At 45.0% G+C, this 15,040-nt stretch overlaps 1 protein-coding gene and 1 non-coding gene across 13 annotated transcripts; both read right to left on the bottom strand.

Moving 5' to 3' along the window:
- Window positions 1-272: 272 nt before the first annotated feature.
- On the bottom strand, window positions 273-14,978 carry LOC145531924 (uncharacterized). Of its 12 annotated transcripts, XM_081555869.1 has the most exons (8): window positions 14,883-14,978; window positions 12,226-12,890; window positions 7,597-8,132; window positions 5,634-5,718; window positions 5,028-5,113; window positions 3,808-3,934; window positions 1,059-2,223; window positions 273-974 (listed from the first exon to the last, which is right to left on the bottom strand). In XM_081555869.1, the coding sequence occupies exons 4-8, from the start codon at window positions 5,665-5,667 to the stop codon at window positions 662-664; spliced, it is 1,725 nt and encodes a 574-aa protein (XP_081411995.1). In that variant the 5' UTR covers window positions 5,668-5,718; window positions 7,597-8,132; window positions 12,226-12,890; window positions 14,883-14,978; the 3' UTR covers window positions 273-661. The 12 variants fall into 12 exon arrangements, with proteins under 12 accessions (XP_081411995.1, XP_081411990.1, XP_081411999.1 ...); XM_081555864.1 differs by having other exon boundaries at window positions 273-2,223; window positions 12,226-12,278; XM_081555873.1 differs by having other exon boundaries at window positions 273-2,223; window positions 3,861-3,934; window positions 5,028-5,078; window positions 12,226-12,278.
- TRNAW-CCA (transfer RNA tryptophan (anticodon CCA)) lies at window positions 12,393-12,464 on the bottom strand. The gene has a single exon. It is a non-coding gene; the product is annotated as a tRNA-Trp (tRNA).
- Window positions 14,979-15,040: the final 62 nt, after the last annotated feature.

The following is a 15,040-nucleotide window of genomic DNA, read 5'->3' as shown; positions in this document are numbered from 1 at the left end:
TAACTTATTTTTATTGAAGTATAGTTGATTTATAATATTGTGTTAGTTTCTGGTGGACAGCAAAGTGATTTAGTTATCACTTTTTCAGATTCTTTTGTTATAGGTTATTATAAAATATTGAGCATAGCTCTCTGTGCCACACAGTAGGTCCTTTTTGTTTATCTATTTTATATATAGTAGTTTGGATGTTATTTCCAAATTCCTAATTTATCCCCCTCCTGGACCTTTTCGCTTTGGTAAGAAGAAGTTTGTTTGCTATGTCTGTGAGTCTGTTTGTTTCGTGAATAAGTTTATTTGTATCATTTTTTAGATTCCACATATAAATAATAACATATCATATTTGTCGGACTTACTTCATTTAGTATGATAATCTCTAGGTCCATCCTATGCATGTATGCTAAGTCACTTCAGTCATGTCTGACTCTTAAGTGACCCTTTGGACTGTCACCCACCAGGCTCCTCTGTCCATGGGATTCTCCAGGCAAGATTATTGGAGTGGGTTGCCATGCCCTCCTCAGGGGATCTTCCTAATCCAAGGATCGAAACTCCATCTCTTATGTCTCCTGCATTGGCAGGCAGGTTCTTTATCACTAGCGCCACTTGTGAAGACCAATATTTGGAGTAGATCTGTACAATCAGGAGATAGTGCATAATTATTTCATCAATTCACTGCCTTGTATTCATCAGGAATTTCTCCATGTTGATGAAAGGCTGAACACATACTGAAAGTTTTCTCACATTTCTTATATTTGTAGCATTTTTCTCCTGCATGAATTTTCTGGTGTTGAATAAGAGAAGAACTCTGGCTAAAGGCTTTGTCACAATCATTGCATTTATATGGTTTCTCTCCAGTGTGAGTTCTTAGATGCTTCGTCAGGGATGAGCTCTGGCTGAAGGCTTTCTCACATTCTTTACACTTGTAAGGTTTCTCTCCAGTATGAATTCTCTGATGTCTTATGAGAGTTGAGCGGTCACTGAAGGCTTTCCCACATTCATGACATTTGTAAGGTTTCTCCCCAGTGTGGGTTCCTTGATGTTGAATAACAGCTGAACAGTACCTGAAAGCCTTCCCACATTCACTACATTCATAGGGCTTCTCCCCTGTATGAGTTCTCTGATGTTGAATAAGGCCTGACCTGTCACTAAAGGCCTTCCCACACTCTTTACATACATAGGGTTTTTCTCCAGTGTGGACCCTTTGATGTTTAATAAGGGAGGAGGTGTCATTGAAAGCTTTCCCACACTGTTTACATTTATAGGGTTTCTCTCCAGTGTGTATTCTATGGTGCTGGATGAGGTACGTGCTTTGGTTGAAGGCCTTTCCACATTCATTGCACTCATAGGGCTTTTCTCCAGTATGAATGATATGATGTTGAATAAGGGTTGATGGGTGACTGAAAGCCTTCCCACATTCACTACATTCATAGGGCTTCTCCCCTGTATGAGTTCTCTGATGTTGAGTAAGGCTTGACCTGTCACTAAAGGCCTTCCCACACTCTTTACACACATAGGGTTTTTCTCCAGTGTGGACCCTTTGATGTTTAATAAGGGAGGAGGTGTCATTGAAAGCTTTCCCACACTGTTTACATTTATAGGGTTTCTCTCCAGTGTGTATTCTATGGTGTTGGATGAGGTACGTGCTTTGGTTGAAGGCCTTTCCACATTCATTGCATTCATAGGGCTTTTCTCCGGTATGAATATGATGTTGAATAAGGGCTGAACGGTGACTGAAAGCTTTCCCACATTCATTACACTCGTAGGGTTTCTCTCCAGTGTGGATTCTCTGATGCTGGATAAGGGATGAGCTCCGGGTGAAGGCCTTTCCACATTCAGTACATACATAGGGCTTCTCTCCTGTGTGAATCCTCTGATGTAGGATAAAGGCTGAGTAATAGCTGAAGGACTTGCCACACTCACTGCACTTCCAAAGCTTTTTCACTGAGTAAATGTTCTGATGTTTAATTGGGTTTGAACTTTCCCCAATTTCAGTACAATCCTCCATAGAGTTTCTCTTGTGCTTAATTATGACTTGCCTTAATTCTTTCTTCTGATTTCCTTGCTGCCTTTCTAACATGCCTCCACATTCCCAGGTTTTTATCCATCTGGAGTCCCAGGAATCATCTTTTATAAGTCTTTCTATTATCAGCTCCCTTTCTGATGATACTCCTTCAGAAACTTCCTGCATTGAAAGGGACACTTTAGTTTCAGGTGTAGAGTCAGAATCTGAAATAAATAAAGAGTACACATATTTGTGTTCTCTGTGAGGAGAGAAAGAAAACTGCTGAGGTGGTAAGAAGTTAAAGAAAATTAAACTGATGTCCTTTAAAAATGTTTGTTAGAATGTTCTCAGAAAAAGCCTCATGGCAAAGGCAGGTGACAAAGTTTCAGTGAGTAACAGAGATGGGAAAATCACTAAGATGAAGCACAATACAAGGTCAGACAATGATGATACTACACCTGAAAGAATGGAAAACTGAACAGACTAGCCAAGGAAGAAGATAAGCAGGCAGGGTGAAAATAAACATCAACAAAATAACTGAGGAAGTGGGCGGGGTGGGGGGATGAAAACACAGGTCGGGATTGGGCAGTTTTGAAAAAGTATTGGACAAAAAAATCACTTATATGGAGACATATATTAGAGACAACCATATTTGATTTTTTAAACCATTATCTTTGGTCCTTTTTTAAAAGCAGTTTTTATTTGTTTAGCGTATGCTTTACCTATGATTTTGTGTCTCCACTAACCATTGCCCCTTCCCTCCCTTCATTCTTTCCTTCCCTTCCTTTCTTCCTCCCTTCCTTCTTTCCCCCTCTCTCTCACCTTTCTTTCTTCCTTCCTTTATTGCCAAAGTCAAATTTCTCAGATTTTGGACATCATCTCATCACACACTTGCTCCTGACTCACCACAGTCTGGCTTCTCTCCCCATCACTCAGTTGGAATTGCTCTCACTAAAGTCACTAAACATCTATATGTCACCTAAATCCAGTGGATCCTTTTCATCTGTAGATGACCTGGGCCTCTCAATAGCACTTGACACCATGTGCTCCTCCTAACAACATTTTCCTGGTGCTTTTCTCCCCATCTTTATTGAGATATAATTAACATACATTCTCTCTTGACTCCTGTATTGCTAAGCTCTCCAGGTTTTTTCTCCTGATCCCTACTTATTTGGAAGTTTTCCTGCTGTTTCTTCTTCTGAAATGTTGATGCTTCTCAGTGTTCTGTCTTAGGCTCCCCTCTTTGGTCCCTGCACCATCCCACTGTCTCTTTTAAAGGCATCAGCCAAGACTTACCACTGGTCCAGTGGTTAAGAATCTGCCTGACAATGCAGAGGACATGGGTTTGATCCCTGCTACAGGAAGATTCCACATGCTGCGGGGCAACTAAGCTCATGGGCGGCAACTAGTGAAGCCCACACACTCTAGAGCCCATGCTCCACAGCAAGAGAAGCCACTGCAATGAGAAACCCACACCACAAGTAGAAGGTAGACCTTGCTCTCTGAAGCTAGAGAAAGCCCGAGCAGCAACAAAGACACAGCACAGCCAGAAAAATAAAAACAATAAATAAACAAAATTAAATATATATATATGTAAAGGAGCTGTCCTTTTTCAGTTCCACAGATGGTGAACTTTTACATGCCAGGAGAGAAAAGAAGCCTAATTCTGAGCTCAAAGTGATCAGGGATCCCCTACAGGATCAGAGCTCTCTGGATCGTAAGCAAAACTATGGCATTTAGATGTCATTAGTCACAGTGGAAGTTTTATGTCACAGTAAGCAGTATGCATTGAAAAATAACTTTCTTACCCCAAAATACCAGGTTCCCACAATTCTCCACCTTCATATCCATGCCCATGTACCTTTGGGCAGAATTTATCTGTTCCTCTTCCACACAGGTGAAGTCCATTTCCTCATCCTTGACTGTCGTCAATTCCTGGAAGAATAAATACATTCTTATAGGACTGAGTGATCCTTGAGAGAAGAGAACAATCTGAAATAGGAAGTTCTTTTTAATCTGAAGGTTAAACCTTTATTTTAACCATTTTAATGGAATATTCTAAATTTTCTAAATGTTAGTCTGTGTTAGGGAAAACAGTAATAACAGCTAACGTTTATAATTTTTTTCTATGTATTAAGTCCTTTGAACAACCTCTTGTAATAATAACTATATTAGGTAAGTACCATTATTAACATTATCTACAGATGTAAATACAGATCTGAGATTTGGGCCCAGGCAGTCTGACATCAAAGTTATAGACTTTTTTAAATTTATTTTTTATACAACTTTTAAAGGTTACTTTCCATTTACAGTTATTAGAAAATATTGGCTGTACTCCCCGTGTTGTACAGTACATTCTCTTTTTGCAAATATTTATTAGGCTGTGTCAGGTCTTAGTTGAGGGTCTTATTTGAGGTACACAAGATCTTAGTTCCTGGACTAGGGATTGAACTCACATCCTCTGCATTATAAGGCAGATTCTCAACCACTGGACTACCAGGGAAGTCCCTGCATGACACATTCTTGAGCCTGTTTTACACCCAATAGTTCGTACTCCCACTCCCCAAACGTGTATCCCCCCAACCCGCACCCCCCCCCCCACTGCTGGTAACCACTAATTTTACATCTGTGAGTCTGTAAAGCTACCAGAATGCCACACTTTTGGCCTCCTCTCCCTGCCTCACTGGCCACATTCTCTCCATCTCCTTTGCTTCTTCCTCGTCATCTCCCTGACCTCAAAGTGTTGGAAGCTACAGTAATAAGATCTCATCTCTTTTCTACCTACATTGATTTCCTTAGTGATTACAGCTTCATAGTTTGAAATACCATTCATACAGATTCCTCCCAAATTTAAAGCTCCAGCCTGAGCTCCCCACAGAGCTTCAGGTCTTCAAGGAAAAATTACTTTGGTTCAGTTCTCCAGATGAGATTTCCATGAACCTCTGACGTGAGATGAAAGAAAGAAATGAGGACACACTCTGAACACCCAACTGAGATTTCACAGGAGGGAAATGAAAGTCAAACTCACCTGGAACTCAACAGGAAGAAGCTCTCCAGTAGGCTCCATTTCTTCCGTGCTCTGTGCTTGGGACAAAGAAACACCTGTCGTCATAGCTGGAAGGAGTAGAAGTAAAGCCATGAACGGGGTAAAGTCTATCTTCCCAGTTACAAATTCACAAGGACATACCCAAGGCCTACTCTACTTAACTCAAAAAGATCAGATGAGGATAGAGGAAGATAATAACATGAAAGAACTTTGACCAAAAAGTTAAATGCACACATAGTATGTCAATATTTTGGTACACTCATATGGGAGTGGAAAAGTGTGACCTGCTGTTTATCACAAAAGCAAGCACTATGGAACAGTCTCCCCTCCCCAGCCTCAAAGGGAATGTGTATGAGCGCAGAAGCGCTGAAAGAGGAAGATGAGACAGAGGAGTGTATGACCAGGAGCCTACTTAGTGATTTCCAAACAAGGTGGATTACTGAGTTTCTCTACTTTGGGGCCTTCTCCTGACATGTGTCTGTTTCCCTTTCCCATCATGCAGGGGTACCTAACCTTTTCATTCTTATCGAGGGTATTTCCTCCACTTGTCCCCACTTTCAACTCCATGTTTATTTGCATAATTCTTACCCTTTTCTTCAACTTCAATGGTCAGATAATCCATGATCAGCTTTTCCTTGTCCTCTTGTTATTGCTAGGACTTTCTCCTAATTCACTGTTTCAGACGAGATAAACATGGACTTTTCAGCAATATATAATCCACTTCTTTGTATAAATCATTCGACTCTACTCTGAAGCTTCAGGGAGAGATTTTGGGGTTAGCCTTGCCCCACTCCAGAATTGATTACTATTCCCTGGGGCACCTCCCTCTACCTCTACTCCTAGGAGGCTTATTCCTAAACATTTAAGTCCTAGGGCCTCAGTAGTAACTCTGTTTTACTTAGAACCTTCATAATTTAGCCTAGATTAAACTTCACAGCTGGAAGACCCTCCTCTGGAGTCCCCAGGTCAGTCACTACATTCCACACCATGGCAAAAACAGGATCGAGCCAGGGAGTTACTCTGAGCCTTAGTCACACACTGGTTCTGTATTATTCACAAATTCTCCTAAGACCCTGAAGCACAGAAATGGCTCTAAGCTGGCCTGTGATTAACGTCGCAGTAACTAAAAGTAGGGCTCCCACAGTTACTCAATGTTTCCTACTCATAAAACACAAGGCAACTGATAGATGGGGTCCTATTGTTGTGGTCCTTTAATGGACCGGAACTTGGGGGTACAGAGTCGACCGATAAGAAAGTGAAAGAAGGAAGAAAAGAGGCTGAGCCACATGAAGGGGACAGAGAGAGAGACAGAGAGAGAGAGAGAGCGAGACACGAGGACCAGTGCTCTGATGGAACAAAGGCGTTTATTTAACATATTGTGGGCATATATATACTCTCTTACCAGATAGCCCTTTTTAGCAGAGACAGGGATCAAAAATCTAACAAGTCATCCAGAAAGCCAAAGGCTAGAATCATTCTCAAGAGAGGGGGTTGTAAAAGTTACTTTACATATCAGAAGGGAAGAGAGTTGTAAATGGCTGCCGTTCACCCTATGGAATATACGAGATACGTGAATTTCTATTATCCCCGAAAGCTGGCTTGCCAGCTCTCTGGCACCTGTATTCAGGTGCTGTTAAGGAACACAGAATTCATGCAAGACTGAAAACAGCACACAGGAAGCCTCCTGTTAAATGTATCCTGACACTTATACATCTGATTCTTCACTCACTCTTTAAGACCATGAAAATAAACAGTCCCGGATTCCCTTGCAAGTTCAGAGTCGAACCCCTTACCCTGGACCCCAAATATAGGCAGCCCCCCAAACTCTAATCCAGACACCCTCCCACCCCCCAACCACCGCGCTCCCTCCTGGTGACTCAGCTGTTAAAGAGTTGGCTTGCAATGCACGATACTCCGGTTCGATCCCTGGGAGAAGGAAATGGCAACCTACTCCGGTAATCTTGCCTGGGAAATCCCAAGGACAGAGGAGCCTGGTGGGCTACAGTCCATGGTCCATGGGGTCACAAAAGTCGGACACGACTTAATGACTAAACCACCAAGCTCTATTAGCGCAAGCACAGAAGAGAAATGAGTAAGACATGGTCCCCATTCTTTTTTTTCTGTCCCCAAAGTTCAGAGCCTGTAGTGTTTCAGTGGAGTGACAGGACCTAAAGCCAACACCAGCGGGAGGCGCTCTCGCTCTCCGAACCTCGGAAACCGAGCTCTCCAACCCCCCACACTCCCCTTCCCCAAATCCCCCGTCGGCCATGACCCCTTCAGGCTCCCGGACTCCATTTCCCAGAGTACGTAGCGGCAACCTCGCTTCCGGGGGACCCCTCGGCTCAGAACGAGGGTACCCGGCTCGCTACCCCGCCGGAAATACCCGGCGGAGCGCCCGGCGAGTGGGGCCGGGAGGCAGGCAAGGCCCAGACCTTTTCCCGCTGAGGCCGGAACCTGAGCGCCTGGCCCGCGCTGCAGCAGGTGGCGTTAGAGCGGCGCGCTTGACGGACTGGTCGCGGACACTTGCGCCTCTGACCCGGCTTTCTCTTACCCACGGACTCGTTGGGGACCTGGCTCCGGCTCCAGGGCTGGATCCCGTCCGGGCTGCGCTCTGGGAGGGCCGGGGGAGGCGGACACCGTCGCCTTCTGGACCCACCGAGCTGCGGGGAGACAAAAGGCTCGAGCCCGAGGCTCTGTCTGGAGTCGCATCTGCGCACTTGGAAGCGACCGCGCCGGGTCGAGGATTCCTTCGGAAGGACTCCACTTCCCAGAGGGCTCGGGGACACCGGTGTCTGTCCTGGGGGCGTCTGCAGAGCGAGGGGAGAGAACTGCAGGCCTTCCCAGCCGGCCTCGAAGTGGAGATCATTCTCCACCTGATCTCTTTTCTGAATAAACTGAAGCTCCGAGCGATTTTAGCTTCGATTATTCGTCGGGGGTGGTCGATGTGGGGCTGTGACAAAGTCTTTTTGCTAGTATTTCTCCTTTCTAATGATAGTCTCAATTGTGGAAACAGAATGCTGATGCTGATTTGGTTGAAAGCATTCTGGCTGATTTAAAAAGCATTGGCAGGGGTGAGAAGCCGTTGTCCTGATAGATAAAAGAAGCATGAGTTAGCAAGGAAAAGATGTGAGAAAGAAGCAAACAGGGAGAATTGTGCGGACCTAGGAACGGCAGTACAGGGAGGGCCACTCCCTGGAACCAAAGATCAAACAAGACAAAAGATAGTTACACCCTCAGTGTCAGGAACACTGGAGGCACTAGCTCTAGTTCTTCACAGAAATCCAGAGAAACCCATTGCATCTCAGTTGGCATTCTAGTCCAAATTACCATGGTCACCTAAACACTCTCCACATCTAATCTTGCCTTTCCTCAATCCGTGCTATTCAAAGCAGCCAAGATGAAGATTTAAAAATTAAATCTATTTTTGTCACTCTTCTCAGAACTTTTCAGTAACTCCTTCTGCCCTGGAGTAAAATGTAAACTCCTTAATTAAATGAAAACATGTAAGTGAGAGAAACCAGACACAGAAGGTAACATATTGTTTCATTTCATTTATGGAAAGTATTCAGAACAGGTAAATCTGTGGAAACAGAAAGTAGATTAGTGATTGCCTAGGGCTGGAGGGGACAGGGGAACAAGGGAATGAAGGGTGACTGCTAATGGGTAAAGGGTTGTTTTGGGTGATATAAAAAAATATTGTTCTAAAGTTGACTGTAGTGAAGGCTGTACAAGTCTGTGAACATATCCAAAGCAGTTCTCTGTACTTCTTTTTTGTCCCACCCTTTTCCATGAAAGAAAAACTATGACCAACCTAGACAACATACTAAAAAGCAGAGGCATTTCTTTGCCAACAAAGGTCCGTCTAGTCAAAGCTATGGTTTTTCCAGTAGTCAGGTGGATGTGAAAGTTGGACTATAAAGAAAGCTGAGCGCCAAAGAATTAATGCTTTTGAACTGTGGTGTTGGAGAAGACTCTTGAGAGTCCCTTGGACTGCAAGGAGATCCAACCAGTCAATCCTAAAAAGAAATCAGTCCTGGGTGTTCATTGGAAGGACTGATGCTGAAGCTGAAACTCCAATACTTTGGCCACCTGATGGGAAGAACCGACTCATTTGAAAAGACCCTGATGCTGGGAAAGATTGAAGGCGAGAGGAGAAGGGGACGACAGAGGATGAGATGGTTGGATGGCATCACTGAGTCGATGGACATGAGTTTCAGCAAGCTCTGGGAGATGGTGATGGACAGAGAGGCCTGGCGTGCTGCAGTCCAAGGAGTCACAAAGAGTTGGATACGACTGAGCTACTGAACTGAACTGGGCATGTAAGATCTTAATTTCCAGACCAGGGATTGAACCTGAATCTCCTCCCGTGGAAGCAGAGTTTTAGCCAGTGTACCACCAGGGAAGTCCTGACCATATGCTTTAAAAGAGTGAATTATATCTCAGTAGAGCTATTTTAAAACACATTAAATTTATAGTGTGGTATAACCAGGGAAATTGTTTTTACAGGAAGACTTCTATAAGAGAATGATGTGTAAGGATGTAGAGACAGAAAAATCCCAGCAAAGTTGTCCATCCACACAAGACCCTTAATTTTCTCTGAGATGTTTGAATTTGGGTCATTTTAAGTTTTCTCATCAGAATGTCCTGTATTTGACAAAATTTCTTTTAAAAAACATATTTTACTCTTAAAAACAACTAGTAATTGCATTCTTTACAAACTAGGGCAAAATAAAAGCTCTTCCTCAGACGTGTGACTCAAGTACATGAAGGTTTGGAGGGAGAGGGTCTCCATTATGATCACATCATCTCTTCAGTCTCTGTTTTGTGTTTTGCTTCTCACATGTCAAAATCTCTTCAGATTGATTAGGAGACAGGGACCTCCCTGAGAGTCCAGTTTATTTTATTCTCTTGACCACAGCTCGTAGAACGGGGTTTGGACATCCTAGAACAGTATGTGCATGTTTGTGTGTGTGTGTGTGTGTGAATGTAATCCTGTTATGATTTTGCAAATGTTTGGGAAATAAATTACAATAACTGCTCTTTAGAGTCACTCTAAAGAAGAGAAAACCTTCAGAAGTGAAGCAACTGGCATAGACAGCGGACTCCCCCATCAGCGCCCCTGTTTCTCTTTACAGAAGTCCAGGCATGGCCAGCGCTGCAGTCAGTAAGCTTCAGGCATCTGGAGGTACTGAAAGGATAGAGGAAACGCCAGGCATGGCGGTCCCCAGGCAGGTAGCGTGGAGAGTCAGTCTTGCAGGCATGTAAGGCGGGGGGAGCACAGGACTGGTCCCCAAGCCACTTTCGTGCCCTCGCGGTAGGACTGGCTCCAGCTAAAGCGCGAGGAAGTGAGGACAATCGACCTCAGCGTTTCCCTCCACCAATTGCCCTCCGCTTTCCCTGGATGGTGGAACTTCCCCCTGGCACCCACTGGTCCTTAGGGAGCTACTGTGTCAATGGGAACCCCTGAACCCCACCCCTCACTCCCCCCCTACCCGCCCCCCCCCCCACCACACACACACATTCCTCTGGCTTAGGCGCTACGGGAACCTCGGTCCAGGGGAAGGGGCCGGACCAGCAGCGCTGTTCGGAGGATGGGCGGATCCTCAAAAGTCCAGGGACTGCAGGTTCTTTCAGCAGGCGAGGCTCGTGTTGTCCGAGCCCCTTTCCTCTAACTCTGTCTACCTCTAATTTTTCCACCTTTCCACCTTGCTTCCTATTGTTCGTTATTCAGTCGCTCAGTCGTTTCCGATTCTTTGCGACGGCATGGACTGCAGCATGCCAAGCTTCCCTGTACCATTAATACATCCCAAACCCTCTGGATGCAATGGATAACAAATATTGAATTTTGCGACAGAGAAGTGAGGAAATTAGGACGTGATAAAATATGAAACAGATTAATACATAAAACACATTACCTTGTCATCCAGGTAACTGTTATACCCTCAATCCTGAGATTTCACTAACTATTAACCTTTTAAAGGCCACACCCTAGAGACTTTACAGGTGGGCCAGTGGCTAAGTGTTTTGCCTTACAATGCAGGGGACACAGGTTCGATCCTTCTTTCGATAACTAAGGTCTCACTGCCACGCAGCCAAATAAATATACATTCAAAAGCAAAAAACCCCACCCACAATTTGTAGGCAGGGTTGTCTTCTTTTTTTCCTTCCTCCTCCTGCCCAGTGGCAAGGCTTATGACACTTTAATTCCCCCATCGCTGATTGAGGGCTTTCCTGGAGGCTCAGATGGTAAAGAATCTGCCTGCAATGCAGGAGACCCAGGTTCAATCCCTGGGGAAGATCTCCTGGAGAAGGGAATGGCTACCCACTCAAGTATTCTTGCCTGGAGAATCCCACTCCAGTATTTTTGCCTGCAGAATTCCATGGACAAAGGAAACTGGTGGGCTGCATGGGGGTCACAAACAGTCTGACACAACTGAGCGACTAACACTTTTTTTCACCATAGATGGAACCCGGCCCTCAGCTCCGAGAGCGAAGAGCCCTAATCACTATTTACCTATCTGTTCATTTATTAAGCTCAGACATGGACAGACTTTCAAACTGAAGGGGGATTGGGGCTGGCTTAGTTAATTCACCAAGTGAAAGCTAAATCCTGGTAAGTCTACAATTTGGTCTCCATTTCCTTTAACTTGGGTTTTTCCTTGCTTAGGTCATGTATCTGGAACTTGATTGAATCATATCCCCCTGGGAGATATGCATTTAAATAAAAACTTAAATAACAGCATAGTAAATTCCAGAGTAATTTTTTTCCCACTCCCATAGAGTTAACAAACTCCATCATCAACATAATAACTTGTTAATCAGCTTCACAGTATGTTCTCTTTAACCACAATGTTTAGGGGGCTTTCAACAGAGGAAGCTCAAACCATGAAGTTTGTGGGGTGGTGGTGGTTGGGGTGGAGTGAGAGGGCAGAGAGCCTGACTTCATCAAAGTGACACAAATATCAACCCAGGGAGACTATACCATACCTATCTGGGGACCCAATAAAACTATATTCACATCAGAGTGAATTTATTAGCAAAGTCTCCTCATGACCTGTTTTATTGTCCTATCTGAAGTCATCTGATGTCCCATCTGAAGCTTAGTCCTGATAAGGAAAAGAACCAAACAACTGACATTTCAGCTTGCCTGGGTTTTTCTTCCCTTTCAAGGCATTCTTACCTTTCAGTTAATGCCTGTTCATTGCTGAATGGTTCACAAGAAGTCTCTCTGGACTAGAGAAAAGATAGGAGAAAATCTCCCGTTGGGAGCCCGCGGACAGACAATTGTTTGGTTCACTACCGAATTTATCTCTTGGTGCTGCAAGAGTTTTTTCTAAAAGATTGCCTTGACCCCGACGTGATTTGAACACGCAACCTTCTGATCTGGAGTCAGACGCGCTACCGTTGCGCCACGAGGTCCTGGTGGCAGCTCCTCCTGTAATGCCTTAGGGGGGCAATTTCAGAGGTTGTCAGGTGTCAGTTCTGTTCTGCTTTTGTTTGTTCTTTTTACTGCTCTTACTACCGTTTGGGATTGACTGTAAATTCTTTGTCCTTTTTATAACGAGTCTATTCAAAGTGAGATGTAAATGTAAATGAAGCAGGGTCAGGAGCTGAGGGCTCAAGGGAAATTCGACCCCCGTCATTCCGGGAAACCCACTTTCCCTACAGAGTTTTTTTTTTTTAAGGAGCACTGTTTGGGAAGAGACTGGCAAATGAGAAGTTCGGCTGTCAAGGAAGGCGGGGTGGGGTGATCGGCACTCCGGGTGCTTTCTTTTTTTCCCAGTCCTTCTGCAGGCAGAACGCCACGAGGATTTGCACGTTGTTGGGGGGGGGGGGTTGTCACACCTAGGGAGGAAGACAATTTCCCTTTAACAAAGAGGGGCTTAGAAATTTTTTTTGCTTTAAAAAAATAACATATTCACACATGGGAGAAGGGATAAATCAGGAGTTTGGGATTAAAACATACACACTATATAAAATAGATAAATAACAAGGACCTACTCTATAGCACAAAGAACTATACTCAATATCTTGCAATATTCTTTAATGGAAAAAAATCTGAAAAAGAATGCATGCTCAGTCATGTCTGACTCTTTGAGACCCCATGGACTGTAGCCCACCAGGCTCCTCTGTCCATGGGATTTCCCAGGCAAGAATCCTGGAGCGGGTTGCCATTTCCTTCTCCAGGGGATCTTCCCAACCCAGGGATTGAACCCGGGTCTCTTCTGTCTCCTGCATTGGCAGGATTCTCTACCACTGAGCCATAGATGTATACATATCTGAATCACTTTGCTGCAACCTTAAATATTGTAAAGCAATTATACTTCCATTAAAAACATTAAAAATTAGAAGTTCAATAACTCCAAAGTAGCCCAGAGAAATAGCAGTTTTGAAGAAGGCAATGTGGCATAAATAGACTGTTTAAGGTGATATATCAATGTATGTTAGCATGCTGAAGAAAGGGTTAATTGAAAAGATAGAATTTGAAGATGCCAGAAAGAAAGATATAACCATATAACCAACGGAGCAAATCCCTTTCACAATGAGACTGGCTCCTAGTCCATGGGATTTCCCAGGCAAGAATACTGGAGCTGGTTGTCTTCTCCTTTTCCAGGGGATCTTCCCAACCCAGGGATTGAACCCGTGTCTCTGTGTCTCCTGCATTGGTAGGCGGATTCTTTATCACTGAACCATAGATGTGTATATAGTGAGACTGAAGTAAAAAGTGAAAGTCGCTCTTTGCAACCCCATGGACTGAATTCTCCAGGCCAGAATACTAGAGTGGGTAGCCTTTCCCTTCTCCAGGGGATCTTCCCTACCCAGAGATCGAACCCAGGTCTCCCGCATTGCAGGCGAAGTCTTTACCAGCTGAACCACAAGGGAGGCATCCTAAGTCTTTTATGTCAGATTTGACTTTTCTAGCCAGAGAAGGGGACAGACGCTCTCCCATAATGCATTAAACAAGAATACTATGGATAATTTTATTTCACTTCTGGGTGGTGAGAGGACAACTCTCTCGCCCAATGAGATTTGTGACACTAGTGGTAAATTACATGTGCAGAGGAGCCTGGCGGGCTACACAGTCCGTGGGGAGAGCGACTGAGCATATCAGGTGAAAGAAGGGGGAAATAGAAGCCAGATGAACACAGAGTAGGTTGGTTATAGATGTCGGGGTTTCAGGGAAAATAATGTTATTAGAGAAACATTCGTTTATTGATGTTCAGTGCTCAAATATACACTCTGGCTCTCACCCTAGACTCTGTTACCCGGCAGGGGGGCGGGGTGAGGTGCCCCTCCCACGTCCCGCTTTCCTACCCCCATCCCGGGGGCGCCAGGCGGGACAGGAGGAGACTGTCACCTGTGGGTCAGAGAGGCCAGTGTGGATAGTAGGGGGTAGGTTTGGCGGCGACGCGGCCTCTGCACCCGGCTGGTCTTGAAATGCCGACAGACGTACGAAGGCCGCGGAGGAGCCGCCAAGGGGAACGCCAGCGCGCTTGCTGGCGGAGTTAAACTTCTAATTCCTAGTTAGACAGTCTTCCTTCAATACCAATATGCAAAATGTAAAAAAAAAAAAGAAAAAGAAGGGGTCTTGAGGCTTGTTTACCATCACCAAGGATACCAGGTGCGGGGCGGGGCTTTATGGGGGCGGGGCCACAGGCACCGCCCAACGACGACCAGTCCCTAAGCAGCCTTTTGCTGGGCTTATAAGATCTTTGCTGGGCGGTTCTGGGTTCAGCAGGCTTTTCATTTCCAGCTGGCGGTGTGATCCTGGAACAAACCAGCGTCTCTGAGCTCCAAGAAATTCACCAACGCACTGTGGGACGTATCGTGACTCACCTGGGCAGAGAGTAGGTGGGATGAAGGAGGAGAGGGACCCTCCGCTGCAGGGAGGGCCCGCAGGCGCTGCTTCGGGGTGCCTTCCCGTGGGGAGTCAGGTGGGGGTGGGGACGGGACAGGCACCACGCCCCATTGTGACGCGTCCCGAGCCTCAGCGG

This window comes from Giraffa tippelskirchi, chromosome 13 (genome assembly GCF_054371585.1).
Source record: "Giraffa tippelskirchi isolate mGirTip1 chromosome 13, T2T-mGirTip1v1.2.pri, whole genome shotgun sequence".
Lineage (NCBI taxonomy): Eukaryota > Metazoa > Chordata > Mammalia > Artiodactyla > Giraffidae > Giraffa > Giraffa tippelskirchi.
This window is presented reverse-complemented; position numbering and strand designations above follow the sequence as displayed.

What these genes read in the sequence shown, in the direction of transcription:
- LOC145531924 (XM_081555864.1), bottom strand. Translation starts at nt 5,667, where the DNA reads ATGGATTATCTGACCATTGAAGTTGAAGAAAAGG. An exon ending in CATTGAAGTTGAAGAAAAGG is followed by an intron (nt 5,114 to 5,633) that starts GTAAGAATTATG and finishes TACTCCTTCCAG; the next exon opens with CTATGACGACAGGTGTTTCT. An exon ending in TGGGAACCTGGTATTTTGGG is followed by an intron (nt 2,224 to 3,807) that starts GTAAGAAAGTTA and finishes TATTTATTTCAG; the next exon opens with ATTCTGACTCTACACCTGAA.